Source organism: Halichoerus grypus, chromosome 6 (assembly GCF_964656455.1).
Source record: "Halichoerus grypus chromosome 6, mHalGry1.hap1.1, whole genome shotgun sequence".
NCBI classification, from domain to species: domain Eukaryota; kingdom Metazoa; phylum Chordata; class Mammalia; order Carnivora; family Phocidae; genus Halichoerus; species Halichoerus grypus.
The window spans coordinates 22,706,397-22,733,154 of NC_135717.1; the positions used below are offsets into that span (position 1 = coordinate 22,706,397).

Below are 26,758 nucleotides of genomic sequence, written 5' to 3' on the forward strand. Positions count from 1 at the left end.
CCCAGAGCAGGTGACTCTTGATCTCAGGATTGTGAGTTTGAGCCCCATGTTGGGTGTAGAGATTACTTATAAAGAAATAAAATCCTTAAAAAATAATAAATAAAAATAAAAAGCATAAAACTTGTCAAATCACTAAGTTGTACACCTGAAACTAAGTAACATGGTGTCAACTATACTAAAAAAAACATAGATATATACATATTTACAGAAATGGAATTTTACAGTATATACTTTTTGTAACCTGCTTGTTTCCTTTCATTGGGATTTACAGAGGACATTTTTCTAAATGCGCACATGTAAATCTCCCTCATTCCCTCATTCTTTTGAATGGTTGCACTGTCATGATTGTTTTACCCATTTTGCCAATGGTCATGCAGTTTTTTTCTAGGTTTATCCGCTATTAGAACTCTGCATTGAACAACCCTGCATGGTTATCTCTGCACAATGATCCTTGTATTTCCTTCAGATAAAATAAAAAGGTTTAGGGGCGCCTGGTGGCTCAGTCGGTTAAGCGTCTGCCTTTGGCTCGGGTCGTGATCTCAGGGTCCTTGGATCGAGCCCCACATCGGGCTCCCTGCTCCGTGGGAGGCCTGCTTCTCCCTCTCCCTCTCCCTCTGCCTGCCGCTCCCCCTGCTTGTGCTCTCTCTGTCAAATAAATAAATAAAATCTTAAAAAAAAGCTTTAATTGAAGGAATGAAGAATATACGCTTAAAAATTTAATACAGGGGCTATACCAAATTACACTTCTGTGGACAGTTTCCAAGAGTGCCCTTTCCATCACATCATCACCAGCACTGTGCATTGTTTTTTTTTTTTTTGACTCTTTTAAAAGATTTTATTTTTTTATTTGTGAGAGAGAGAGAAAGAGAGAGAGAGGAGCCTGAGATCATGACCTGAGCCGAAGGCAGCCGCTCAACCAACTGAGCCACCCAGGCATCCCTGAATCTTTTACATATTCGGTTGCCAAACTGAGTTGTAAAAAAAAAAAAAAATTGTATCTCATTGTTTCGTTATCAGTGAGCTCTATTGCCAAATTTAGTGGATTCCTTTATTCTTCCCCTTCCTGCTTTGTTTCTGCAGAATCAAACTCTGTTTCTTTCTGAGACGTGGCTTCTCAACACCATCCTCTCCTCATTTTCCTCATCCCTCTTTGGCTGCTCCTCTCTTGTGTTCCTTTGGGGGTTCCCTTCCTCTGCCTGCCCTCCAAACATCAGTGCCTCACCAGTTCTGCCTTCAGTTGTCTTCTCTTCCCTTCACGTCTCCACAGGTGTGTTTCATGCCCTTCTCACCCACCTGACCAGAATGCCAATGGCTCGCAAACCTGTGTTTCCTGACTAGAACTCCTCACCAGAGTCCTACGACTCTTGAATCTCCTCTTGAAAATCTTCAATTGTACAGGATTAAAACCATCTTCTACTTCCAAGATCTGCTCCATCTGGGACATCTTCTCTTCACCATTCTCACGCCCTACAGCCAAATGGTAACTACGTGTTGTAGATTCTAACTCTCCAACACCTCTCACATGCATCCTTTTTTCCATCCCCATGGCCATGGCTCAAGCCTACTCCACGCTAGTGCAGACCACTGAGCAGTCCCAATGGCCTCCATCCCTCCAGGGTCACATCCCTTCAATGCCTCCTTCACATTGTGACATGAGTATTCAAGATCTGATCATGTTATTACCTTGCTTCAAATCTTCTGATGCCTAGGGGCGCCTGGGTGGCTCAGTTGGTTAAGCGACTGCCTTCGGCTCAGGTCATGATCCTGGAGTCCCGGGATCGAGTCCCGCATCAGGCTCCCTGCTCAGCGGGGAGTCTGCTTCTCCCTCTCCCGCTCCCCCCTCTTGTGCTCTCTCTCTCTCTCACTCTCTCTCTCAAATAAATAAATAAAATCTTTAAAAAAAAAAAATCTTCTGATGCCTAGATGTCCTATAGTATAAAAGCTCCTGAGCACATCCTAGATATATAAACCCTCCACCATCTGTTTGATTTTGCCATGCACAATCTCTTTTTCTCACCCTATTTTCTCACCGACTGAACTCCCTCATGGTCCCCCAAAGTTCCACAGTCCGTGTCCCATAGCTCCAACACCTCTATGCCCCCTGTTGCTTCCTTTACCTAAAATGCCTTTCTTCCCCACTGCCTCCATCATTCCCATGTGCTAGGTAAACACCTACTCATTTGGCAAGACTCAATGAAAGGATCATCTCCTCTGTGAAGATGTTTTCTTTTCTTTCTTTTTTTTTTTTTAGATTTTATTTACTTATTTATTTGAGAGAGAGAGAGCATGAGTGCAGGGGGGAGGGGCAGAGGGGGAGAGACAGAGAGAGAGAGAGAATCTTATGCAGCCTCTACGCCCGTGGAGCCTGATGCAGGGCTCGATCTCATGACCCTGAGATCATGACCTGAGCCAAAACCAAGAGTCAGATGCTTAACTGACTGAGCTACCCAGGTGCCCCTGTGAAGATTTTCTGACCTCCCTGTGCTCAGGCAGGATAGTCTGATCCTGCCTTCTGCCTATTTCTGCAGAAAGCAGTTAATAACACTTATTTATTAACATGCCCGTCTCCCTCTACTAGACCCTAACCTCCTTGAGGACAGGTACGGTATGTATTCACTTCCGTATCCCCAGTGCAGGGATTGGTACATGGCAGGCTTTCAGTAAAAGTTTGTTGAATGACTAATGGATGGGTAAATGAATGAAAACATTGCCTAAAATATTTCTCTAAGCATTTTTTTTTTTCTGTAGAATGTATTAGAAAAAGATAAGGCTCTGGTACAGAATAATATATAGTATTAACTGCTGACTTAATAGGTTTAGAATACTCCCTACTTGATACGAAGTGTTATAAACATGTATAGGCTGGGATGCATGGGTGGCACAATTGGTTGAGTGTCTGTCTCTTGGCTTCAGCTCAGGTCATGATCTTGGGGTCATGAGACTGAGCCCCATGTCGGGCTCTGTGTTCAGTGGGGAGTCTGCTTGAGATTCTCTCTCCCTCTCCCTCTGTCCCTCCGCCCCCACTCATACTCTCTCTCTAAAATAAATAAATCTTTTAAGTGGGTTCCTTTTCTCTCTTTCTCCCCTAATTAGTGGAAAAGGTATGCAATTATAATAAATATATAAAACTATATATATTTAAATTATAGGTAACTATATATAAATTATATACAACTATATATAGTACATAATTTAAATATATGATGTATAGTTATATATAATTTAAATATATATAGTTATATATAATTTTAAAATATGTATTCTATATACAATATTCATATTTTATATTTTAAACATATATATCAAATTATTTATATATAAAATATGTAATTTAAATATATATAATTTATATATATTCTATAGTTACACATAACTTAAATATATATAGTTATATATATAAATCTATATAATTAGCGTTTGGAATTGGAATCTTAAATGTTTGACATCCTGTGGCTTGCTTGACCTGAATTGGGACCTAACACTGGGGCATGCCTGGGGGCCCTTCTTTCTCTTTTTTGTGTTTATCAGCTCAGAATCCAAATGGGGCAATGGGCTGAGTTACTTTATCTTGGCTGATCGAGCAGTGTGTTTGGGGGCCACTTACCACCTTCGCCCCAGTGGGACTGTCCTGCAACCATTTAATTATTCAATACCCCGAACAAGATGATTCAAGTCAGATAAACTGATGGCCATCCTAGGATGCTGGGTGCTGGTGAGATGTCATCTAGCTGCCTGCCAGGAACCTCAGCCCCGCGATGGCACGGACCACAGGCAACCCCTGCCCCCAGCACCCCCACTGGGAACTAGGAGCCTACGCGATGATGTTGAAGCAGTCCTTGTTGGACAATTGTTCCTCCAGCAGAAGTCGCAGGGAGTGCTGGATATGAATAATGTACATGGAATTGGTCACAGAGATATCCAGCAGTATAACCACCCTAAAAAGAAACACAAGCTTTAAGAAGAGAACCGAATCTCTCAGATAATGTTTATTTTGTTCCATTTTACTATTTAAAGTTTTTTCCAGGGGAGTTTTGCATGCCAAACTCATAGCTGGCCAAAATCTTGTCTGTGGTGTGAGGTCAGCAGGAGTGGGCTTACAACGGTAGACTAAGGGGGTCGTGGAAGCTTCTCTCCCAGGGGCTTCTACCATGGAGTAAAGTCACACGGTGGAGATGGTTTAAGGGGTGGGGGCTGTCTAGAATGATTTTCACACATTTCCCTGTTTTAAAGCACTAGCATTCACTATTATTAGAGGTTGGGGGCTCTGTAGGGGAAACAGAAACAAGGTAAGCAAATGAGATGGGGAATTAGGTGTATCTGGGCCTCTGGGGAAAGAAATGTATCTTTTGTTTCTTCTCTCTGTTTTAAGATCCCTAGTCCCATTTGGCCTTTTTTCACTACTTCAAATCAATTCCCAACTCCACCGTCCACTCTCATTTTGAGACAGCAATTATGGTTCCATTTATTTAATTTTTTTTTCTTTTTTTAGTGTATACGCTGCCAAAGTGAGCACGAGACAGCAATTATGGAGAGCAAAAGAAAATCTAGTGGATTTAGAGTCAGAAGATCTTGGTTCAGGTCCCACTTCCTGTGTGACTTAGGCAAGTCACAAAACCTCTCTGATCCTTGGTCTATTTAACTATGAACTATTCATAATGAGACTCCTCACAGGGTTGCTTTGAGAATTAAAGGGTGGAATAGTATGGTACTTTGTAAGTGGTAATGCATCCAAGAAGGTATGGAATGGCAAGGATTCTGTAAACGCCACCAACTGTTTCTCCCTGCTCAGCATCCAGCACCTCCCCTCACAACAGCATCCTGGAAAACTCCTCTGCCTCCGTCAGTCCACTTGAATTGAGTGGAACAGACCTGCCCCAAGCTTGAAGGGTGGGCATTTGATGTTAGGTAATTAGAACATCCTACCTCCCAGGCCACAGTGAATAGTTCCTGGACAGGTCCTGCCCCAAGCCCTGGGAGTGCTAACCTGATAGAAGATAAGTGGGGAGCTCAGGGGCTATCCTGCTACCTAGGCCAAATGGGACTAGGGATCTTAAAACAGAGAGAAGAAACAAAAAGATCCATTTCTTTCCCCAGAGGCTATCCCCTGGAAGGGAAAGTCTGCCTGACAACAGAGCCACCAGGGAAGGACGTGGAGCTGAGAGATGGAGATAGATTCTTTACGCGCACAAACCCCTGGATGGAGCCATGCCTGAAGACAGCTATCAAATCTATTTTAGAATTTTCAGTTACCTTCAACCAGACCTCCCTGTTTTGTTTAAGCCAACTGGCACTTGGTTTCTGTTGCCTTTTTTTTTTTTTTAAGATTTTATTTGACAGAGAGAGACACAGCGACAGAGGGAACACAAGCAGGGGGAGTGGGAGAGGGAGAAGCAGGCTTCCTGCTAAGCAGGGAGCCCGATGTGGGGCTTGATCCCAGGACCCTGAGATCATGACCTGAGCCGAAGGCAGATGCTTAACAACTGAGCCACCCAGGCGCCCCATTTCTGTTGCTTTTTAACTGAAAGAATCCTGAGTAACACAATGATGACAGTATTGATTTTGATGATGGTAGTGGTGACTTCTTCATCTAGGGGTTCTGCTGAGTGATGGTTGATCCTTAATCTGAGGGATGGTTTCTGATGCTACCAACAGGGAATTCATGAGTTGGAAAAGTGCTTATGTCACACATGGGACTCACAAAGGACAAGAACACTACTTGAGGGAAGGTACCTTTTTTCGCAGACGGTGCCCCAGATTCTTCGGCTGGCCAAGGAGAGCCACTCGATCCGTCTCTCGTACATCCGCAGAGCTCTGCTGAGCTGTTTCTGCAAACCCATGGGCCACACAGAGTGAGCGACTGACCAAAGGATGGCCGATTAAGGGGTCTGTGGGGCAAGGTTGGCTTCTAGGGATGGGGCCATGGGTATCCAGGCAGTATAAACGTTTCACTGAATCTTGGGTGAGTCTGCCACAAGACCAGGAAGAGAAGAGTCCACATATTTCATTGCCTGGAAGGGGAGAGGAAGCAGATCTTGCCCCAAAAGATCAGAGACTTTTGTTTGTTTGACAGGTCCCTGCCTGGGAAGCAGGTGGAGAAAGCTCCAGAGGTACCTGGAGGCAGAGCACAGTCTGTTTGTAAGAGGAAGTTTGGTCAATGGCTTGGTGTCTCCAAATTCCATGGCACCTTCCTCCTGTCCCCTCTGCCCAAACCCCATATGCTGACCAACTGGACCCATTACTAACCTGGTACTCACAGAGGAAGGGCAGGTCCACGTGAACATTCTTCACTGTCCCGTCATGCCATTCAAACTGGACCATTGCCCTCTGCACTCAGGTGTGGCCAGGATGGGTGGCAGGTGAACAGCGCACATGCGGGGAAGGATTGTTAAGTTTAATTTGGGCACTGGGCTCTCCAAATCAGATGTGTGAGAGGGAAATGGGCTTCGAGCACATCTGGGGTCGCATTATGCGTTCCTGGTCATGGCAGCAGAGGGCCTTCAGGACAGTGGTCCCTGAGTGCACCATGCCTGAGAGCAAGCCAGGCTGCCTTCTGAGGAGGGTCTTCCAAACATCGGAGTCTTGATACAAGCTATGGTTGGAGGTTTTGTAGTAGCAGAGTCGGAGACCTTAAAACATACTGGGAACCCGGATAGGCCTTCTTGGGCACTTGGAAAATCTAATTTTTCATCTTCCGCCAAGTTGTCATATCCACCCACCTAGTCACTCATCAATCTGATGCTACAATTATCTATCCCTCTTCTCTTTGGTTCTTCCATCTTTCCATTGACCTTTCTCTTCACCTATTATGCTCTCCTTCCATTTCTCCATCCTTCCATCCTTTTCTATTCTATTATGTCATTCATCCTTCCATTTTTTCCCCTCCATAGTTCCATATGTTTACATTTCCATCCTTCCTTCCACCCAGTCAGCCGTCTGGGAAACATTCATCGGCTGCTTGCTTGTACTAGATATTGGGGATACAGGGTTGGAGAAGAGAGTTTGTTCTTTTAAAGTCTCCTACTGTGGTGGGGGTTTAGACATGTAATAAGTACACACGTTAACACATTATAGGAGCTAGGGCAGAAGTCTGTACCAGGTACAGTGAGGACACAAGGAGAGCAAGTGTGTTCAGAGTGCATGGAGGAAAACCTTCAAGGAGGAGGCGACTTGCTCCCTTATCCCTGACTTGCTCCCCTTGCCCCAACTTCCAGAGTTCAGGTTCAAATCTTTGCAAAACTGCAGTTAGACTAGATGTGATGAGAGTTCTAGAAAGTTCTGGAAAGCCTGCATCCCACTCCAGGCCCTCAGACCCCAGCTCCTCGTGCTCTGACTTATGACTCTCATTTCCTGGACATTTAAGAATGGAAAGGTCAGGGGTACCTGGGTGGCTCAGTTGTTAAGCATCTGCCTTCGGCTCAGGTCATGATCCCAGGGTCCTGGGATCGAGCCCCGCATTGGGCTCCCTGCTTGGGGGAAGCCTGCTTCTCCCTCTCCCTCTCCCCCTGCTTGTGTTCCCTCTCTCGCTGTGTCTCTCTCTGTCAAATAAATAATCTTTTTTAAAAAAAAAAAAGGAAGGGAAGGGTCACAGAGGAGCCCCCCCTGCAGAGGACTGGAAAGAACTCTGAATCTGAGTTACCTCATGGATAGTTGAAGATACTGTTTTCTGGAGAATAGGCACAAATTCCTTCACAGGAGAGAATGCATTGGGTGCCAGAACCTGATAAAGGCTTAGCTTTTTGGCTGTAAAAATAAACAGTGGGGTTTGAGATACAGTTCTTGAAGCCCCAGAGGGTTTATGCCTTTTCGTCAGTCACCTGAGTCCTGGGTTCTGCCCTCTTTGGGGACTTACCTTTTAGGCCATTGATCTTTAGCCATTCTGCAGAAGTCTTGTCCAAGTTTGGGAACTCAATTGTGAGGGGACCCTCATGCTTTGGGGGTTTAGGCAAGAGACCTGTGAGTGGACCTTTTGCAATCTCTGTGGAAATCTAAATTAAATTTAAAAGGCTTCATTACAAAATCATATTTTAGAGCTGAGAAGCCCTTAGTCTCCCCAACCCACCCAGGTCCCCTAAGTGGAGCATCTGAAAACATTACCAGGTAAATTAAAGGCAGTTCTGCCTTCCCCTCCCACCATCCCCATCCCCTTCTCGGGAGATTGCTGGAATTTCCAGGGTAAGAAGATGTCCCCAGCAACTTGCTTCCTCTTTGATTTGTCCATCCTCCTGGCCCCTCCCCACCCTTACCATCAAGATCATCACCTCGGGCTCCAAGATGGCAGGTGGCCCCTCCATGAGCTCCTAACACAAGGCTTCGAAGAAGTAAAAAGTAACTCCTACACTAGATCATTTCAGGAGCCCTGGTCTAGTCCAGCCTCCCCTCACCCACATTTACACTGAAAGCCTGAGGTTCTGAGATGTTAAGTCATAAGTCATGTATAAATAAGACAGAGAACAACAATTCCCAACTTTTAGACATTTGAGCACCGCCTTCATGAATTTTCCTGTATCTGAATACCACTGTACTGTTATTTAGAATTTTTAAAAAGATTTTACCCTTTTGTTTTTAAAGATTTTATTTATTTATTTGAAAGAGAGAGAGAAAAAAAGAACGGGGGGAGAAGCAGAGGGAGAGGAGAAGCAGGCTCTGTGCTGAGCATGGAGCCCAGTACAGGGCCCGATCCCAGGACCCTGAGATCATGACCATGAACCAGAATCAAGAGCCAGACGCTCAACTGACTGAGCTACCCAAGTTTCCCTAAAGATTTTACTTTTAAGTAGTCTCTACACCTAACATGGAGCTTGAACTCAAAACTCCCGAGATCAAGAGTTGCATGCTCCCCTGACTGAGCCAGCCAGGCACACCTAGAATTTTTTTTAAAATAAATCAAATACGGGGGCGTCTGGCTGGCTCAGTTGGTACAGCATGTGACTCTTGATCTTGGACTTGTGAGTTCAAGACCCACGTTGGGTGTAGAGATTACTTAAAAAAACAAAATCTTTAGGAGTGCCTGGGTGGCTTAGTCAGTTAAGCATCCGACTCTTGATTTTGGCTCAGATCATGATCTCAGGGTCATGAGATTAAGCCCCGTGTTGGGCTCCATGCTGGGTGTGGAGCCTGCTTAAGATTCTTTCCCTCTCCTTCTGTGCCCCCCCCACACACTCTCAAATAAATAAATAAACTTTTAAAAATAAACAAATAAATAAAATCTTTAAAAAAATAAACCAAGGGCGCCTGGGTGGCTCAGTTGGTTAAGCGACTGCCTTCGGCTCAGGTCATGATCCTGGAGTCCCTGGATCGAGTCCCGCATTGGGCTCCCTGCTCGGCAGGGAGCCTGCTTCTCCCTCTGACCCTCCCCCCTCTCATGTGCTCTCTCTCTCTGTCTCAAATAAATAAATAAAAATCTTTAAAATAAAAAATAAATAAATAAAAAATAAAAAAAAATAAAAAAATAAACCAAATGTGTAACATTAAAGCTTTTTAATTGTTAATTTGATCTAATTTTAAAAATTGACTCCCTTTTTTGTACTCAAATAATTTTAGAAAGAAGATGTATTACTACCGTAATGAGCTAGTTTTAAATATACAACATTAAAAAAAATTAATTCATGTACCACTTTGTAACTGTCTTGCAAACCATGAGTAATACATGCATTGCATTGTAGGAAACTCCTGGCTGAGGTTTTGACATCAGACAGACCTGGGTTCAATTCAAACTTCATCTGTCTCTGTCTCTGGGATCTGAGGCAAATTATTTAGCCTTCTGACTTCAGATTCCTCATCAGTAAAATGGGGGTAATAATATATCTACAGCAGACTGTTGTTGTTATGCTAAAATAAGACGTTTAAAGAATTAATCATTGTGTCTATCTTAGAATGAGCACTCAGTATATGAGAACTCTTCTAATTGTAATACAACAGTTGTTATGATTTATAGATACTCAGTAGAAGAGCTGGAACCGAATCGGAAGATTCCAGTTTCTAGGCGCGGTGTCTCTTCCACTGCGTCCAGCCAGACCAAGATGTCCTGTACGTCACAGCCATGCCTTCATTTGGTGAAGCTATAAGCACATTCTCAGTGCCTCCTGTCCACAGTTAAGTTTTCTGCCTGATCTAAACAGCTCAGAGCTCTTATGGTGCTACACCCATGAGCTGGCTGAGTTATTTTGCTGATGTTACATTAATCAAGTCGCCACGCAGGGACGTTTGCCACAAATGAAGCGCTGGGTAGCAAAGACCATCTTCAAGACAGCCCACTCTGTGTGGGTGAGGTGTTCATCCTTCTCCAAATTGGGGGGTAGGGAGGGGACAGTGGGAGGTGGGTAGGGTGGCAGAAGCCTGCTGGCCTTTCTCTGAAATACATTTTTCAGTTAGAAAATCCATCAGGATCCTTCTGGCACAGTGGAAGGCCCACGCAGCTCAGAGCTGTGGGGTATAGCAAAGGGCAGGGCTTTGCCTTATTTCTCTGTTAGCACATGGGGGCTTTGGCAGCTATGCCCTCAGAGAGACGGGTGAGAAAGAAGGATGGAGTGAGGCCAGCTCCAGAATCTTCCCCTACACCACCTACCTCCTTCATCATGCTGGTTAGCTCCTCACAGGGGGTCCTGTGGCGCAAGGCTTGGATGTGGCCCAGGAGGCTCTGGGCTTTCTGGATTTCTTCCAGCAGCTGGTCCATGTCCCAGCTGGTGTAGACCTGGGGGTAGTAGGAGCAATCAGCCATTAGAGGTCACTTGGCTGCTAGCCATGGCCGACGCAGGAAAGGGCAAGCAGTCATGTCATTTCCTAAAGTTGAGGGGCGGATTGGTTAAGCCAGACGTTATAAACTAGGGTCCATGTGCCGGATAGAGCCTGCAAACCTGTTGTGTTCCATTTCTATAGTACTGGCCTGCAGTGTTATTAAATAACTGAAGGGTTTTCTAACCTCAAAGATACGAAGAAACATTTTATACCCACTGGACCGGCTATGGAAGTGTTGGTGAGGATGGGGAGAACCAGAACACTTGCCCACTGCTAGTGGGAAACAGACTGGTGGTTCCTCAAAGAAGTCTACACAGAATTACCATATAACCCAGCAGTTCCCCTTGTAGGTAGATACCCCAAATAATTGAAAACGAGGACTCAGATACTTGTACACCGATGTTCATAGCGGTTCACAACAGCCGAAGGGTGGCGATAACCCAAGTGTCCATCAGTGGATGAATGGACACACAGAAGGTTGTGGATCTAGACAATAAATCAGCCATAACAAAGAATGAAGCTCTGAGACAGGCTACAACATAGATGAACCTTGAAAACATGACGCTAATGGAAAGAAGACAGGATACAAAAGGTGTATGATTCCATTTATATGAAATATCCAGAATAGGTGACTCCATCGAGACAGAAAGCAGGTTGGTGGTTTCCAGGGGCTGTGGGGGAGGGGACAGGGGGAGTAACAGATTAATGGGTACAGAATTTTCTTTCTTTTTTTTTTTTTAAAGATTTTATTTATTTATTTGACACAGAGAGAGAGAGAGATCACAAGTAGGCAGACAGGAAGGCAGAGGGAGAGGGAGAAACAGGCTCCCTGCTGAGCAGGGAGCCCCATGTGGGGCTCAATCCCAGGACCCTGGGACCATGACCTGAGCCGAAGGCAGACGCTTAACCGACTGAGCCACCCAGGTGCCCCGGGTACAGAATTTTCTTTTGGGGGGATGAAAATGTTTTGGAACTGGATAGAGGTGGTGGTTGCACAACATTGTGAATGTACTAAGTGCTGCTAATCATTCACTTTAAAGTGGGGAACTTTATGTTATGTGAATTTCATCTCCATTTAAAAAAATGTAAAGAAGTCACACATACATACAAATCCAGATTTCTGGCTCCTTGGAAAACCTAGCAGCATGGGGGTCACACTCCTCCAGAGCAACGATGGGGATGGGCCAAGGGCTGAGCAGAGGCGTCTCTCTAGATGGGTTAAGAGCTACCTAGTCTTCCACAGCTCCACCCACTCTCTGCTGCCCCCCACACCTCTGAGTCAGCTTAAGTTTTTTGTTATCTTTCTACTGTTTTCTGCTTATATTAAAATAAGACAATGATATTTGTTGTACTCATATCTCTATGAAGAAAAACAATAGAGAAGCCAAGAGGGCCACGGGTTTTTAGATAAAATATTTCTTTTTTTTTTTTTTTGATGGTTTATTTATTTTAGAGAGCGAGAGCATGCATGAGCAGGGGGAGGGGCAGAGGGAGAAGCAGACTCCGCACGGAGCAGGAGCCCAATGCCAGGCTCGATCCCAGGACCCTGAGATCACGACCTGAGTCGAAACCAAGAGTCAGACACTTAACCGACTGAGGCACCCAGGCGCCCCTAAAATAAAAGACTTCTTGGGGCGCCTGGGTGGCTCAGTCGTTAAGAGTCTACCTTCGGCTCAGGTCACGATCCTGGGGTCCTGGGATCGAGCCCCGCATCGGGCTCCCTGCTCTGCGGGAAGCCTGCTTCTCTCTCTCCCACTCCCCCTGCTTGTGTTCCTGCTCTCGCTGTCTCTCTCTCTCACTGTCAAATAAATAAATAAAAAATCTTTTAAAAAAAGGCTTCTTAAACCAGCCGGTTTTGTTCATTTATGGTACCTTCCTAGCCCCTGTGATCTGTGGCCTCAACAAACAAGAGTCTGGGAAATTATGTAACCAGAAGGGGTGTAAACCAAGGAAAATGTTGTCTGACCGTGGCTCCTTGGCGTGAAATGCTAGACTTTGTGACGCTTGAACACTGTAAGATACAAATATCATTTGGCTTAAGGCTACCGATGGTTTCAGGCGAGACAGCCTGCGAGCTGAACAGACAGTGGGTTCTCAATCGGCCAGTGGTCCACATGCACACTTGCTAATTGTTACCTCCAGTGTGGACACAGGGTGTGTGATGCTACGATTAACTGGGACAAGGATACTAAGGGGCGGACTGGGACAGAACTGATCGTTCATTCAGAATTGATTGCTGCGGGTCCCCTGCAGTGGCAGGGACGTATCTTGGAGGAGGACCTGAGGCAACTGTTTCAGACTCCGCTTTGGTGGGAGCAGAGGTGGGGTTGGACCCCATGGTGATGACAACTGGATAGAGATTCAGGATTCGACCAGCTAGGCTTTAAAAGGCCTCTAGGCTCACTGGTGTGCAATCCACTCATCATGCACGCTGAGCAAAGGATCTCTTGTGACTTCATGCTGTCCCTGTTCTTCCCATATTCATCTTAACCTGATTATACTTGTGCAAACCCATTGAACATGGCGGCAGGGAGGGGAAGCAAGTACATAGCATGGTCTGTCCTGGCCCAGGTCCCCCAGGCACAGGCTTGGAGGCAGGCAGGGAGGGAGGAGAGGGGCAGCGCGTTGGCAGAAGGGCTTACCTCTGTTTCTGGGCTGTAGCAGTGGTAGTAGCCCCCAAGAGCTTCTGCAAGGTTCTTTAGGACAGCCTGTGGGGATGGTGACAGGGTCAGCATCCTCACCGGGGCAATGCCGGTACTCCCACAAGCTTCTCCTTGAACCTCCCAGCTGCCCAAAGGAAGAAGCAGGTACAAGGAGAGTCATGTTCTGGTCCACAGCTTGGTGGTGGGGGGCTATCCATGCATGGAGCCTCCAAGATGGCCCAGCTAGATCGCTGTGGCCAATCCAAGGGAAACGTTGGAGAATCCCAGGTACTTACAAGGGGCACCTGATTGTTGCATTTGTAGGTGACGATGTGGGTGATGAGGCCCCTTCCCATGGTGGACTGTTGGATGTAGCTGGACAGAATTTCAGAAGGCTGATCTGGGCTGGGGAGAAGACAGAAGAAGAAAAGGGGGTGCCCCAGGTCAAATCACGTGGAGGACATTCCAGAGAAAATGGGAATATCTACCAAATCTAACTGACCACCTATGTGGTGGTCCCAGGTCTAAGTGTCCCAGGTCGCTTGGAAGATGCAAGGTAGAGTGGACTGCAGGCCTGGCCTGCCCTGGCTGCCCTGCCCAACACCTAGGGACGGACGGCCTATGAACGAAATCCTTCTCTCAGTGTGTGTGAAGGGTCCTGCGTGATGGTTTTTGGTTCTCCAGCCCCCTTCGTGCGTGCGGTCTGTTACCCATGTAGGAAAGGAGACCTACCAGCTTCCCATTATGGTCACCAGAGAATTCAGCCCCTTCAGGGTGAAGATCTTCCTCAGGGCTTGTAGCAAATTGCTGCCTCCGTCAGGCTGCAGCTCCTTTACCCAGAGCCTGAGTTCCTGGAGGCTGTGAAGACAGCAGACACCCCACCACAGCGCTCTGCCGAGGTGCCAGGCCGAGGACAGGCATGAGCTCGTTTCAGACTAACAATTATTTATTGGAGAGAAACAGATCATGAGCAGAGGGGAGGAGGGAGAGAGAGAGAGGGAGAACCAGACTCCGCTGAGCAGGGAGCCCGATGCAGGACTCGATCCCAGGACCCTGAGATCATGACCTGAGCCGAAGGCAGACACTCAACCGACTGAGCCACCCCAGCGCCCCAGGCTAACAATAATTCTTGAGGGGAATACATTTCTTCCAATTTTATACATGAGAAAACGGAGTTAGGACTTGATCCCGTAAGCAACTGGCCAACTCTGGGATTTCAAACCAGGCTGGACTCCAGCGACTCTGCGATCAGAGGTTCTGGGCTAAGCTCCTTCTCTGCGCCCCAAGCCACCACACACTCCCCCCAATGCAGAGTTCATCCCCTGACCCCGAGAGGGCTCCAAGAGGAGGCGCCTTGGCCGTGTGGCTGCATCTCGCATGCGCTGGGATGCACCCCAGCCCAAAGAGGGAAAGCGGCTTCACGCTTTCTTGGTTAAATATCTCACACCGTACCAGTGAGAGAGTTCTGCTCTTTCCATTTCTCTTTCTTTCTGACCAATAAAATAAAAATGAAAATAAAATTAAAAAAATCTCAGCTCGTGGCCAGTAAGTCTGTCCTTCGTTATTATAACCTTTCAGTCTCCCTTCTACACAAAGGGAGAGCAGATCCCAGGCCTACAGCCTTCTCCAGGCCGATAGGTTTCAAGTTGGAATTTGATACCATTGTTTATTTGCTTTCACTGTATTTATTGTGATGGCTGCATTCTAATTATGGCAAGTGATACGGGCTTCTTGTTATGGTACTGATAGTTCCCTTCAATAATACATGTAGAGTTGATGTTTTAAAATAGTACACGTCGGGGCGCCTGGGTGGCTCAGTCGGTTAAGTGTCTGCCTTCAGCTCAGGTCATGGTCCCAGGGTCCTGGGATCGAGCCCCACATCAAGCTCCATGCTCGGCAGGGAGTCTGCTTGAGGATTCTCCCTCTCCCTCTGCACCGCCCCCCCCCCGCCACTCATGCTCACTCTCTCTCTAGAATAAATAAATAAATCTAAAAAAACAAAACAAAATAGTACACGTGGCAGAGATATGACCAAAATCATAAGTGGTCTCTAGGATCACTGCAGTGAGAAGCTCTTGCCTATGACCTCATGGTGACTTCTAGGTCTGACATCCCGGAGATCAGGGGTCTAACTGGAGCGGAAACCACAGGAAAAAACCGCTCTCATCACCGAGTACCGGCCACCTGCCAGATGCTTATCCCTCACCTCCTGTTCACAGGAGTTGAGTGAGGGGTAGATATCCCTGGCCTCACTCTGCTACAAAGAGTTCAAGGACTGGTCAAGGCCACCCCATAACTGTCAGAGCAGGATGCAGAGCCAGCGCTGTTGGAACTGGACCCTGCTCTAGCCAGAACAGCTCCTCTTTACAGCTAGTGCTGGGCAAGGGGACCTCCATCCCAGAAATGCATGCAGGTGGTTTCTCCTGGAATCTGCTCTGGGCTTTGGCAGCCAATCCTGGCTCTACCACTCCAGGCAAGCACCCTAATCTGAGTCCCAGTTTTTTCATAGGCAAAATGGGGATAAGAATCCTACTGCATGTGCTGGCCGTAAGTATTAAATAAGATAGTGCATGAAAAGTGCTTAGCAGGGCACCTAACACCTGGTGGGCCATCAAGGATATTCTCTTCATGGAAAAGAAATTTTTACTTACTGGCATAAGTAGAAATTCTTACACATCTTCTCTCTGCCCCCCCACGCCCCTCCCAAAAACCCACAAACTAGAAGCTTCCAAATAAAAGACTAGTTAAATCACAGTACATTTATGCAGTGGAATACTATGCAGCCATTAAAAAAGAATGAGGTAGATCTGTGTGTACTGGAGAGACTGACATTCAAATCAAGTGCAAAGTGCAAGACAGGGTAATGCATTCCTGTTTATGTTTTAGTAAAAGAGGATAAGCATACCGATGCATGTACGTGACACACTGTGGAAGTAGGTAGAAGAAACAGTTATTGGGAGGTGAGAGAGAGACTCTGCTTTCGTACTGTGTGGATTTTTAAAGATGTATTATTTTCAAAATAACAAAACTATCTTTGCTAGTTTGCTGGAGAAAAATGGTGCCTCGCCGTTGTCTTGTCTTTTCATTTTGTGGGTTGCTCACAAGGCTGTCTGCTTTGCCGAAGGTTACGGATCCCTGTGTTTCCACTTTGTGAGTTGTCTCTTTGTACTCACTTACCTGTTGGGGTCTCGGGTTCGCACTGTATTCATTCAAGAAAGACAGCACCATGTGGGGAGGACAAGGAACAAGCAGACACCCTGGCCAAGGCCGGGAGGTCACTCACGTGGAAGAGCTGACTCCCACTGGGTCTGGCCAGAGGGCGCTGGTGGTGGAGCCGAAGGACAGGACATACAGCTTCTCCTTGTGGCTCAGCTGCTCCTCAATGAGGTCCTGACAGACAAAGGGACATACTGGTTTCCAGAGCCGCAGGCCACGTGGGGCCTGGCTTCACTCCTCATGCTGGGGCTGGCTCCTCAGGACCGGGGTGGCAGCCTTGCTGGGATGGGGTCGCTTAGTGGCCCCAAGGTGACATTTGCTTCCTGCCCACTGAGTCACGTGGGGGTGTGGGATGAGTGCCCTGGTGACCCATCCCAGCCCGTGTGTGTGTGTGCGTGGTGGGGGCGGGGCATGGGCCTCAGCCCGTAGACTGGCAGACCACCCTGGGAGGTCATGCCCTCCCTCGGTCCCAGGGACTGCAGACTGATGTCTTCTTCTGGAGCAGCTCCTTCGGGCTGCCACACACTTGGGTCACAGACTAGGAGGAGGATGAGCCTCTTAGCTACCCATCTCAGCCTGGGCCACCCTTCACGGTGGCATCCAGGGAGGGAGGACAGAGGTTGGGGGGAATGGTTTCTCGCCAAAGCACAGAAGGTGGGGATGTAGCAGTGGGCACAAGGCCAGCCCATCTGATGCTCTCAAGCTGTAGCCGATGAATATCCAACAGTGAGATAGCTCCTCCCTCGTCTTCCTGGCTAGGTAGACTGTCCACCGGCAACACAGACCTTGCCCTGCCTAATATTAGACCAGCCCACCTGGGAGATCTGTAGAAACTCAGCCCTGAAGACTTGTCATGAAGCACTGTTTCCTGACATCTGCTGAGTCCAGGAACGGGGGACAATTCTGGATGACTAGCCCATGTTGAACCCTATAAAGAGTCCTTGGACGATCACATCCAAAGCTCTAGGGGTTCCCATAAGAAAAGAGCCCCCTTACATTAGTGCACAGAGGCTACATACAAAGTTTTTTTTTCTGAGCACTTAACTTGCATGAACTCCTTTCATCCTATGGCAGCCCTGGTAGGTGGCCTCTGTTGTCATCCGCATTTTACAGATGAGGTAACGAAGGCACAGAGAGATTAGGCAGCAGGTCACAGCCCAGAAGTGGCAGAGGCGGCTGGGACTTGAGGCCAGTCATCTGGCTCCAGAGTTCTTAGCTTCTTTGTTATGGACATGCCAAAGAAAACGAAACAGCCCTTGGGTCCAGAAAAGGCCAGGAGACCTGTGCCATGCTATGCTGGAGTCAGTCCAACCGATTACTGTTCTTCACATCCTCTTTCCAGGGAACTGGGGGCCCTTGCGGAAAAGTCTAGTTAGTAGGGACTGCTGTGGTGAGGATACTAGAAACTCACACAGGAACTGAAAATGAACTTGACATAGTTCCTTAACGGTAGGTGCTAATTAAGTGTGAACCGTTCTTTGCAGAACACCCCATTTTGCAGTTGCTACAAACAAAGCCAGTTGGCCAAGCTCACAGAGGGGAGGGGGTGTGTCTGGGGGGGCGGTTCCAGGTACTTCTTTGCGCCAGAGAGACTTACCAGGAAGTCAGTCTGGAATTCCTCTTTCTGAGAGCCACTGCTGACGGCTGACACGTCAATGACAACACCAACTTTGGTTCCCTTGATGAGGCCAAATGCCTGAAACCAAAGAGGGCATGTGGGAACATCCAGCACAGCTCTGTGCTTCCCTTAAGCCCTCTCATGGGGCAGTTCCGCGTGACGTGGACGTTGGAACACACACCCCTGACCTCAGAAAGCAGCAGAAGCCAGGTCCATTTTATGGAGGAAAAAAGCAAAACCCGATCCTGACTGTAGTTCCGGGCATTATCTGCTCCTAAAGCCTATTCTTTACAAGTCTTTTTTTTTTTCCTTAATATTTACAGTCCACCCTTATAAAGTAAGCCACGTCCATTAAAGAAAATTTGGAGACCACAGAAAAGCATCCTTTGTAAAATACAAAGTTGGCTGTCTAATTACATCAGCGGATTTTATTCCATTTCTCTATATCCTTATTTGTTTTCCACCCACTCTACCAATCAAAGGCAGATGTGTCAAGCTTGCCGGCTGCCGCGGTATTTCTGTGAGTTTCTAATTCTGTGTCTAACAGCTAGCACATTCTCCGTGCCCATGCAGTCTGACTCTGCTGAGGACGGTTCATCCTGCTACAGCTGCATCGTGAACTGGGATTTTCATTCGTTCGAGACAGATGATTCTCTAGGGGCAGTGGGTTCCATTTGATGCTTTTTGCCTTAAATCCCACTTTACTGCAGGCCCAATTTTCTCTACTCTCACAGAGGGGTATTTTATATCTCTCACACCTCAACATTCCCTTTCTATGCTCCCTCCGCAGGTGATTTTGCCTTCAATTTCACTGAGAAAAGAGAAACAAGCCAGAGTTTGGTTTTGTTTTTTAAATCTTTCCACGCAGAATCTACCAACCTGCCTGCCCCTTTGCCCACACCCTTGGCCTTTTCCCCTGTTACAATGTATCTACATTATAGAGCAACTACGGAAGCTCTAAGGCCAACCCTTTGACTCCCATCACCTGCTCTTGTCTTGCCAAATAGGGACTTTGCTACTGTAACCATCTCTTCTCCTGGACCACCAGATCCTCCTTATCTGTTGTACGGTTTCCATCACCACACAAATTACAAAATACTATTGCCCATCTGAAAAAGGAAATAAACCTTTCAGGACTCCACCCCTCCCTCCTGCTACCCCACCTCATTTCTCTGCTTCCCATTTTAGCTTACCCCTCATTTCTCCGTGACTCCCTCAGACTAAGGCTCTCACCTCCCCACTCCACTGAAGCTACACCTGTCAAGGTGATCAATGACCTCCCTCTTGCCAAACCCAATGGTCAAATGTAAGTTCTCAACGTTCGCTAATTCTGAGTGGTATAGGACGCTCTTTCGCTGTGTCAAGGATGTAACAAGTTGAAGCGTTTAATAAGTACATTTTTCTTTCAGGACATCACGTTTTCCTGCTTTTTCCTCCACTTGCTGGCCAGTCCTTCTCACCCTCCCCCACCTCCTCCCAAAGTCTGCATCGTAGGACGTCCTGGGAACTTGTTAGACGCAAAATCTCAAGTCCCACTCCGGATCTGCCCAATTAGAGTCTGCATTTTAACAAAATTCCTCTCCCCACCACCCCCACCACCAAAAGGGATTTGGCTGCCATAAATGTTTGAGAAGTACAGGGCTAGGGCTCCGTCTTCCTTACCTACACGAGGGTTTGTCAACCCCTCAACTACTGACATGTTGAGCTGGACAATCCTCTGCTACGGGGAGCTGATCAGGGCACTGCAGGATGCTTGGCAGCTTCCCTGGCAACCTCCCCTCTCAGTCTTGACAACCAAACATTCCTGCAGATATCGCCAAATATCCCCTGGGGGGCAAAATTGCTGCTCCCCCCTCCCTGGTTAAGAACCACTGTTCTGCACTCACTCCCTAAATGATCCCATGTGTCTTGGGGATTTGAATACCATTTGCACACTGATGATAATCCAAGGTCCATCTGCAGGCAGAGCTCTCTGGCAACTCCAAACATATGCGTTCAACTGCCTGCTCCTTGTCTCTGCCCAGATGTCTGGTAAGCCTCTCAGACTTCATATGGTGAAACCCAGACCTCTTGATTTTCCTCCACACACCTGGCCCTCTTGTGAATGGCATTCAACAGGTCCCCAGGCACTTTGGCCCCAAACCCATGCAATCCATCAGCAGTCCTGTGGGCTCTCCCTTCAAGCCATGCCCTGAGTCCACCATTTCTCCTTCCATCCACCCTAGCTCTTGAGCCTAAGTCACCACCATTCTTACCTGGCCTTTGTCCTCTACAGTCAATTTATGAAGGAGCCACAATGATCTTTTTGAAACTTAGGTCAGATCATGTCACTCCCCTGCTTAAAGGCCTCACCTGTGGAATAAGATCTGCACTCTGTAAGGCCATTCTTGATTCCAGCCTCATCTCCTCCCCTTCTCCACGTGGCTCACTCTGTGCTTGCTACACTGGCCTGCTTGCCGCTTCTAGAACATGCCAAGCCTGTTCCCGTCTTGGAGCCTTGGCATTTGCTGTTTCCTCGGCCTGGAACATTCTCCCCTAGATCTCTATATGGGAGTGCCCTCATTTCCTTCAGGTGTCTGCACAAATGTCTCCTCCTTGACCATTCTATTTAAATAGCCCTCCTTCTGGGATACCTGGGTCACTCAGTTGGTTAAGCATCTGCCTCTGGCTCAGGTCATGATCTTAGGGTCCTGGGATCAAGTGCCGCATCGGGCTCCCTCCTCAGCAGGGAGCCTGCTTCTCCCTCTCCCCCGCTCATGCTCTCTCTTTTTCCCTCTTTCAAATAAATAAAATCTTTAAAAAAAATTTTTTTTAAATAAATAGCCCTCCTTCTATCCTACTCTCTATTCCCTTACCCTGTTCATTTCTCTTTATAGCACTACCAGTAACTTGACCTTGCCTATGAATTGCTAATTATCCATTGTCTGTCCTCCCCCACTGGACTATAATCTCCATGAAGGTGGGACCTTTGTATTGGTCATGTTTCTATTCTCAGTCTGGGACCCGTGCCTGATACGTAGTAGTCGTCCAATCAATATTTGTTGAATGACCCAAACAAACGCTGAGGCCTCCCAGGACATTACCAATCCTCAGGGGCTGAAAGGAGTTCAAATCTGGGGCCAGTTCTATTCCTTTTATAATTTACAAAAACTGCCTTTAGAGCTTTTATAATTGAAAACATTCATTCTCTTAAACTGAGCCATTGGAATTCTAGACATTTATCCTGTAAAATAACTGGGTAAGTTCATAAGAGGGAATTGGAGCCTAGTGATGCCAGATATTCCCATTTTTCAAGAGAGAGCTAAAAACAGACATAAACATGAAACATCAGAATTCTAAATCTTGGCAACTAACTCGAGAAATATTTTAAACTATGAGGGCCAAGAAAAACATGGCTGTGGGCCAGATTTACCAGCACGCTACTCGTTTATAAGCCCTGCTTTTCTCCTCCATAAATGTGGAAACAGACCCCCAAAGCAGTGAGGCCACTTGCCCAGGGCCTTGCTGACCGTAGTTGGGAAGTGGGCCCAGGGATGGCCTGTCCATCACCCCAGGCTGCGTCAGCACCCAGAGGACCCACGAGTTGGTTTGTGAGTGATTGCTTCCCTGGGATCTAGTCTGGGCTGGTTTCATGTCTACTCTGTAGCTCCATCAGAAAAGGGTACAGTGGGGTGCGTGGGCGGCTCAGTCAGTTAAGCATCTGACTCTTGATTTGGGCTCACGCCATGATCCCAGGGGCATGAGATCAAGCCCCATCCTGTTTCCGGGTCCACACTCTGCATGGAGTCTGCTTGAGATTCTCTCTCCCTATCCCTCTGCCCCTCCCACTCATGTGCTCTCTCTCTCTCTCTCTCTGTCTCTCTCTAAAATAAATAAATAAATCTTAAAAAAAAAAAAAGAATAAAACCAACCCAGAAGAAAGCAGACCCCAGAGACAAAGAGATGACATCATCTGAGCCCATGGATACAGCTGTGTTTGGGTTTTTCATTTATGTAGGTTGAGAAATTCCTTTTTTAGCTTAAGCCAGTTTAAGCTGAAGGTCTGTCGTTTGCAACTGAAAGAACTGTAACAAGTACAGACAGAATGAGTAGAAGGGGGTGGAGAATGGAGTCTCTTACCTTCCTGCTGTTTTCTGTGAGCCACTGGATTCTCTGTTGATAGAGTTCAATAGCCCTGCCAAAATACCAGAAAGACTCATCAGCCAAGGTCAACTTCATCACTGAATGACAGTCACTTACATACATGGGAAGAAGGTGTGGATGGGATTTTGGGGTAATGTCTTGCTCTTCTCAAATCCGTGTCTCCCCAGGTGAAACTTGCTAGTCACCTGGAGATGATCATAAATGCCCAATGGAGGCAGTTCAGCAGGAAGTTCTCGGGGGACTGATTAACAAAAAAAAACCCCTCAGTTTCCAAAAAGTAGTCGGGAGAACGTCTTGAACTTGCCTTATTGCAAACCAATCCAATGACTGGACGGAGAGAGCATGTAACAGGTGCTCAAGTTCAGGACTCATCACTTGAATTCAACTGAACTGCCCTCATTGAGGGCAGGTGGGATTTGGGAGCCTACAAAACGGCAAACAAGACCTCTGGACCTTCATACCTGATAAAAATTGCTATAAAAGTTACAGTTAAGAGGCCCTTGGGTGGCTCAGTTAAGCCTCTGCCTTCGGCCCAGGTCACGATCCCAGGGTCCTGGGATCGAGCCCCACATAGGGCTTCCTGCTCAGCCGGGAGTCTGCTTATCCCTCTCCCTCTGTGCTGTCTTTCTCTCAAATAAATAAAATCTTAAAAAAAAAAGTTACAGTTAAAATGTTTTGATAAATCTGGCAAATTGGTCAGTTGTCAATTGAATTTTGGATATTTGGCTTGAGAGTAATGTATTTCCGGTTGTTGTGAGGATTAAACAAGATAATGCACGCAGGCCTTAGCAGAATTCCTGACACATTAATAAATGACAGGTATTAATTATTATTATAGCCTTTTAAGAAACTTCAGGCAAACAGTGATCATGGATCATAGATTGCTACATTGGGGATGGAATGTATATATGTGCTCGGAAAATCTGGTTTGGGAGTGGGTAGCCTGCATATTTTTGACATAATTTGCAAAAGTATAAGCCCAACCAATCTGTCATTGAAAGTGGTCATTTAACTATTATACCTCAGATGATGATGTGAGGTTTTATGCGCTCATCCAAAGGGCCCATGGATTTGAAAAGGCTGAGAAAAACCGGTATGGTCCAATTTCTTTATTTGATGAAAGAGGCCATTAGGACTAGAGGTGGGAGGGACCTGCCCAAGAACCCAGAGGTTGTTGTTGGAACAAAATCATTTTTTTAAGGATTTTATTTATTTATTTATTTATTTATTTATTTATTTTAGAGAGTGAGAGAGTGTGAGTGGGGGGGAGGGGCAGAGGGAGGAGAGAGAGAGAATCTCAAGCAGACTCCACACCGAGCACGGAGCTGACGTGGGGCCCGATCTCATGACCCTGAGATCACGACTAGAACCGAAATCAAGAGGATGCTTACCAACTGAGCCCCCCACGCGCCCCTGAACAAAGTTACTTTCAGGCTGCTGAAATGAAGAAATTCTTGAGCTCTCGTACTTACTCAGAAAGCTTGGATTCAAATTGGTGGATGATCTGGGTGGAGAAGTACACTTTCCTCATGATATTGCTGCCCTCCTCCCTGAAGAAGCAAAGTCTTAAGAAGGGGTCTCTGGGGCCGGGGAGTGGGGTGTTGCCAGGCTCGCAGGCTTGGGGGTGAAGGGAATGGTGCCAGACTCACAGCACGGCGGTGCGTTGGCTAAGCAGGTCAGCCAGGGTGAGCCTCTCAAACTGTAAACTGTGCCTGGAAAGCCAGTCTTCCGAGTCCTCCCAAGCCGAGGGTTTGGTCTCATCTCTCTGCAGCCTCTGCGAGACAGAGCCAGAGTCAAACAGAAAACTGGGGAAAGAGAGGGCAAGGCTGAGGACGCCCTAGGTTCCCCCTCCACACAGATGCCCAAGGGCTGCCAACTCCGATGGGTCATCCCTGAACGCAGTCTGTTCAAGAACTCACCTTGCTGAGGGAACTGAGGAATGAGGAGGCCTGTGTCCTGGGCCAGTTGCTCTGGAAATACCCATTCTCATCCCTCACCTCATCCCCAATATGCAGCGAGATAATTCAAGGGTCACTCACCACACCCTGCCTTGGGCGAGACCGAAATACAGTGGCCAGACCGTACAGGACACAGAACTCCGCCCCATGACCTCCGTGGCAACCAGTCCACAAAACCAAACCACATCTGTAGCAACTGGCCCAGAAGGGTCTGGACTTGGTCAATGACCTTCAGTTTTCCTATTTTTTATCCCACATCCGGCTCAGGACCCACCAGAGAAGGCCAAATATGCCCTCAAAACCAATCACATGAGATGCCTGCCTTCTAGTTAGCCCACCTCCAGCTTCCTCATGCCAGCACCGCCCTTCTGGGCACACCTGAAGCTTTCTCCTTTTTCACTACAAAGCTTTCCTGATTCCCTGCCTTTGAGCCTCTCTACCAAACACAAGTGAAGGTGGCTGACTCCCTTGCTGGAAGCAAACTCGGAATAAATGGCCTCTGTTCTCATTTGGGTGCTCTTTGTTTATTTCCACACTTGCATTTTCTGTATCTTGCTCTGAGTTCTGCCTTGCTATCAGTCTGGTGGGTCCTCAACAAACATTTGTTGGCTCATGGAGGAGGGAATGGGTTTATCCTGTCTAGTCCGGAGGCCAGAAGCAGGAGTACCAGGTTAAAGTTTTAAATATAGAATTTCCTCACCATCACAGGAGTCTGGCCACGAAAAGGACCATGCCCCCTTGCTTATACCTGGTGACACCCATATCACTTACACAGCGCCAAGCTCAGGATTTGGGTGGTGGCCTGGGTGGTGGAGCTGAAGTCCTTCACAGCAGGCATTTAAGATTGGGGATGCTTTCTGGGAGCCAGAATGCAGAGAAAACTGACCTGAGGCTCTGAGCCCATTTGGCCTTGATCACCTCTCCTGGAGTCTGGCATTTCTTCTACCCCCAGTGGGTGTTTCTGACCCCTTCTATGAACCAGGTGCTGTCATTGGTCCTAGGTCTACAGTGTGAACAAGATAGAAACGTTCTTGCCTTCTTGGACCTTACATTCTAGTGTGAATAGGTAGAGAGTAGAGAAGAGATGAAATCAGTGTATATAGTTTCAGAAAGGAACAGTTGCAGGAAGAACATGGAGCAGGGAAATGTGATAGACAGTGAGTAGGATGGAGACGGGGAGGTCACTTCTGCAGGGGCGGGGGAGGGGGGTCGGAGAAGGCCGCTGTGAGCCGAGATCTGGAGGTGAAGGAGGAGCCGGCCCTGTGCATAGCTAGGGAATGCTCATTCCAGGCAGAGGCATGGAGCGGGGAAGGGGTCAGAACGTTTGTAGAGCAGAAAGGTGGCCACGACGGTTGGAGCGTGTGATGTGACATGAGAAGGGGCTGGGAAGGTGTGCAAGGCCTGGTTCAGATGGGGCTTCCAGCGCAATCCCTGTGTGATACACATGGGATGTAAATGCTGCTAGAATTGGCCAGGACTCCCTCTGGGTGTGGTACAGCATCATGACGGAGGCCGGCTGAGTGGATGATGGAAATTGCCCTGCAGCATCATCTGATGGCTGGGGAATGGGCCTGCCCACTGTTTAATCCACCAGGACCCCCATCTATATTAGAGATGGCTGCACCCATCTCCCGGGCGCCTACTCGAATCCTAGGTGGGTGCTCCTTGGGCTTGTATCTACCAGGGTTCTCACGGTAGTGGGTGAGGTGGTAGACAAGGGGTTGAAAACTCTGCAGGTAGCTGATTGAGCTCCACTAGACAGGGTAGAGGACACAGGAAGAAGAAAGTCCAGAGGAGAGCGGGAGAGAAGAAAGGAGCGCCGTAGGTGGGGTTCTCCATCTACTTGCTCTGTGATGCTGCGCAGGTTGGTGGGGCTCTTTTTTCACCTGTAAAACAGGCGTTTGAAGCTGTAGCAGCACGGGGCCTTGAGTGTTGCTGCGTTAACAGACCCCAGCAATGATCCATATCTCCCACTCAGTAAAAATGAAATGCTGTTATTATATGCCAGCTAGATACTATTGTGTGCCCTCAGTTCTGTGCCTGAGGCCTGCCCACTGCTCTGTTTCAAAAGGAGATTAGCAAGTGTTAAAGAGGTGTGAACAATACTAATGGAGCAAACATTTAAATAGCATTTATTACGTGTCAAGCACTGGCCATATATTAACTCATTTAATTCTACAAAGTCGTTTCTGTCATTACCCCATTTTACTGACAAGGAAACTGAGGCACAGAGAATTTAAGTAATTTTCCCAAAGTCACGCTAGTAAGTGGTACGGCTGGGATTCAAACCCAAGCTGCATAGCTCACGTTAGCGCCAAGCTGTGGCTATCCTCATGAAGGACTGAGGGGGAACTGACTAAAAAGATAATTTTCTCATATGGTTTTATGCTAATTAATGTTCTGCCCTTAAACAGCAGCCCCTAATATGCATGGTCCCCATCTGGCAC

At 47.3% G+C, this 26,758-nt stretch overlaps 1 protein-coding gene across 1 annotated transcript in view; it reads right to left on the bottom strand.

Moving 5' to 3' along the window:
* VWA3A (von Willebrand factor A domain containing 3A) overlaps positions 1–26,758 on the bottom strand; it is a gene marked incomplete at its 5' end in the record, with an annotated part of 52,366 nt that overhangs the window by 23,693 nt on the left and 1,915 nt on the right. Inside the window, 14 exons of the mRNA XM_078074705.1 lie at positions 3,816–3,935; positions 5,731–5,825; positions 6,244–6,324; positions 7,637–7,740; positions 7,850–7,985; positions 10,565–10,690; positions 13,377–13,442; positions 13,673–13,781; positions 14,109–14,234; positions 16,660–16,766; positions 18,190–18,288; positions 22,330–22,384; positions 23,826–23,903; positions 24,003–24,127. Coding sequence (XP_077930831.1) covers positions 3,816–3,935; positions 5,731–5,825; positions 6,244–6,324; positions 7,637–7,740; positions 7,850–7,985; positions 10,565–10,690; positions 13,377–13,442; positions 13,673–13,781; positions 14,109–14,234; positions 16,660–16,766; positions 18,190–18,288; positions 22,330–22,384; positions 23,826–23,903; positions 24,003–24,127 — 1,427 coding nt within the window. The remainder of the gene's footprint in view (positions 1–3,815; positions 3,936–5,730; positions 5,826–6,243; positions 6,325–7,636; positions 7,741–7,849; positions 7,986–10,564; positions 10,691–13,376; positions 13,443–13,672; positions 13,782–14,108; positions 14,235–16,659; positions 16,767–18,189; positions 18,289–22,329; positions 22,385–23,825; positions 23,904–24,002; positions 24,128–26,758) is intronic.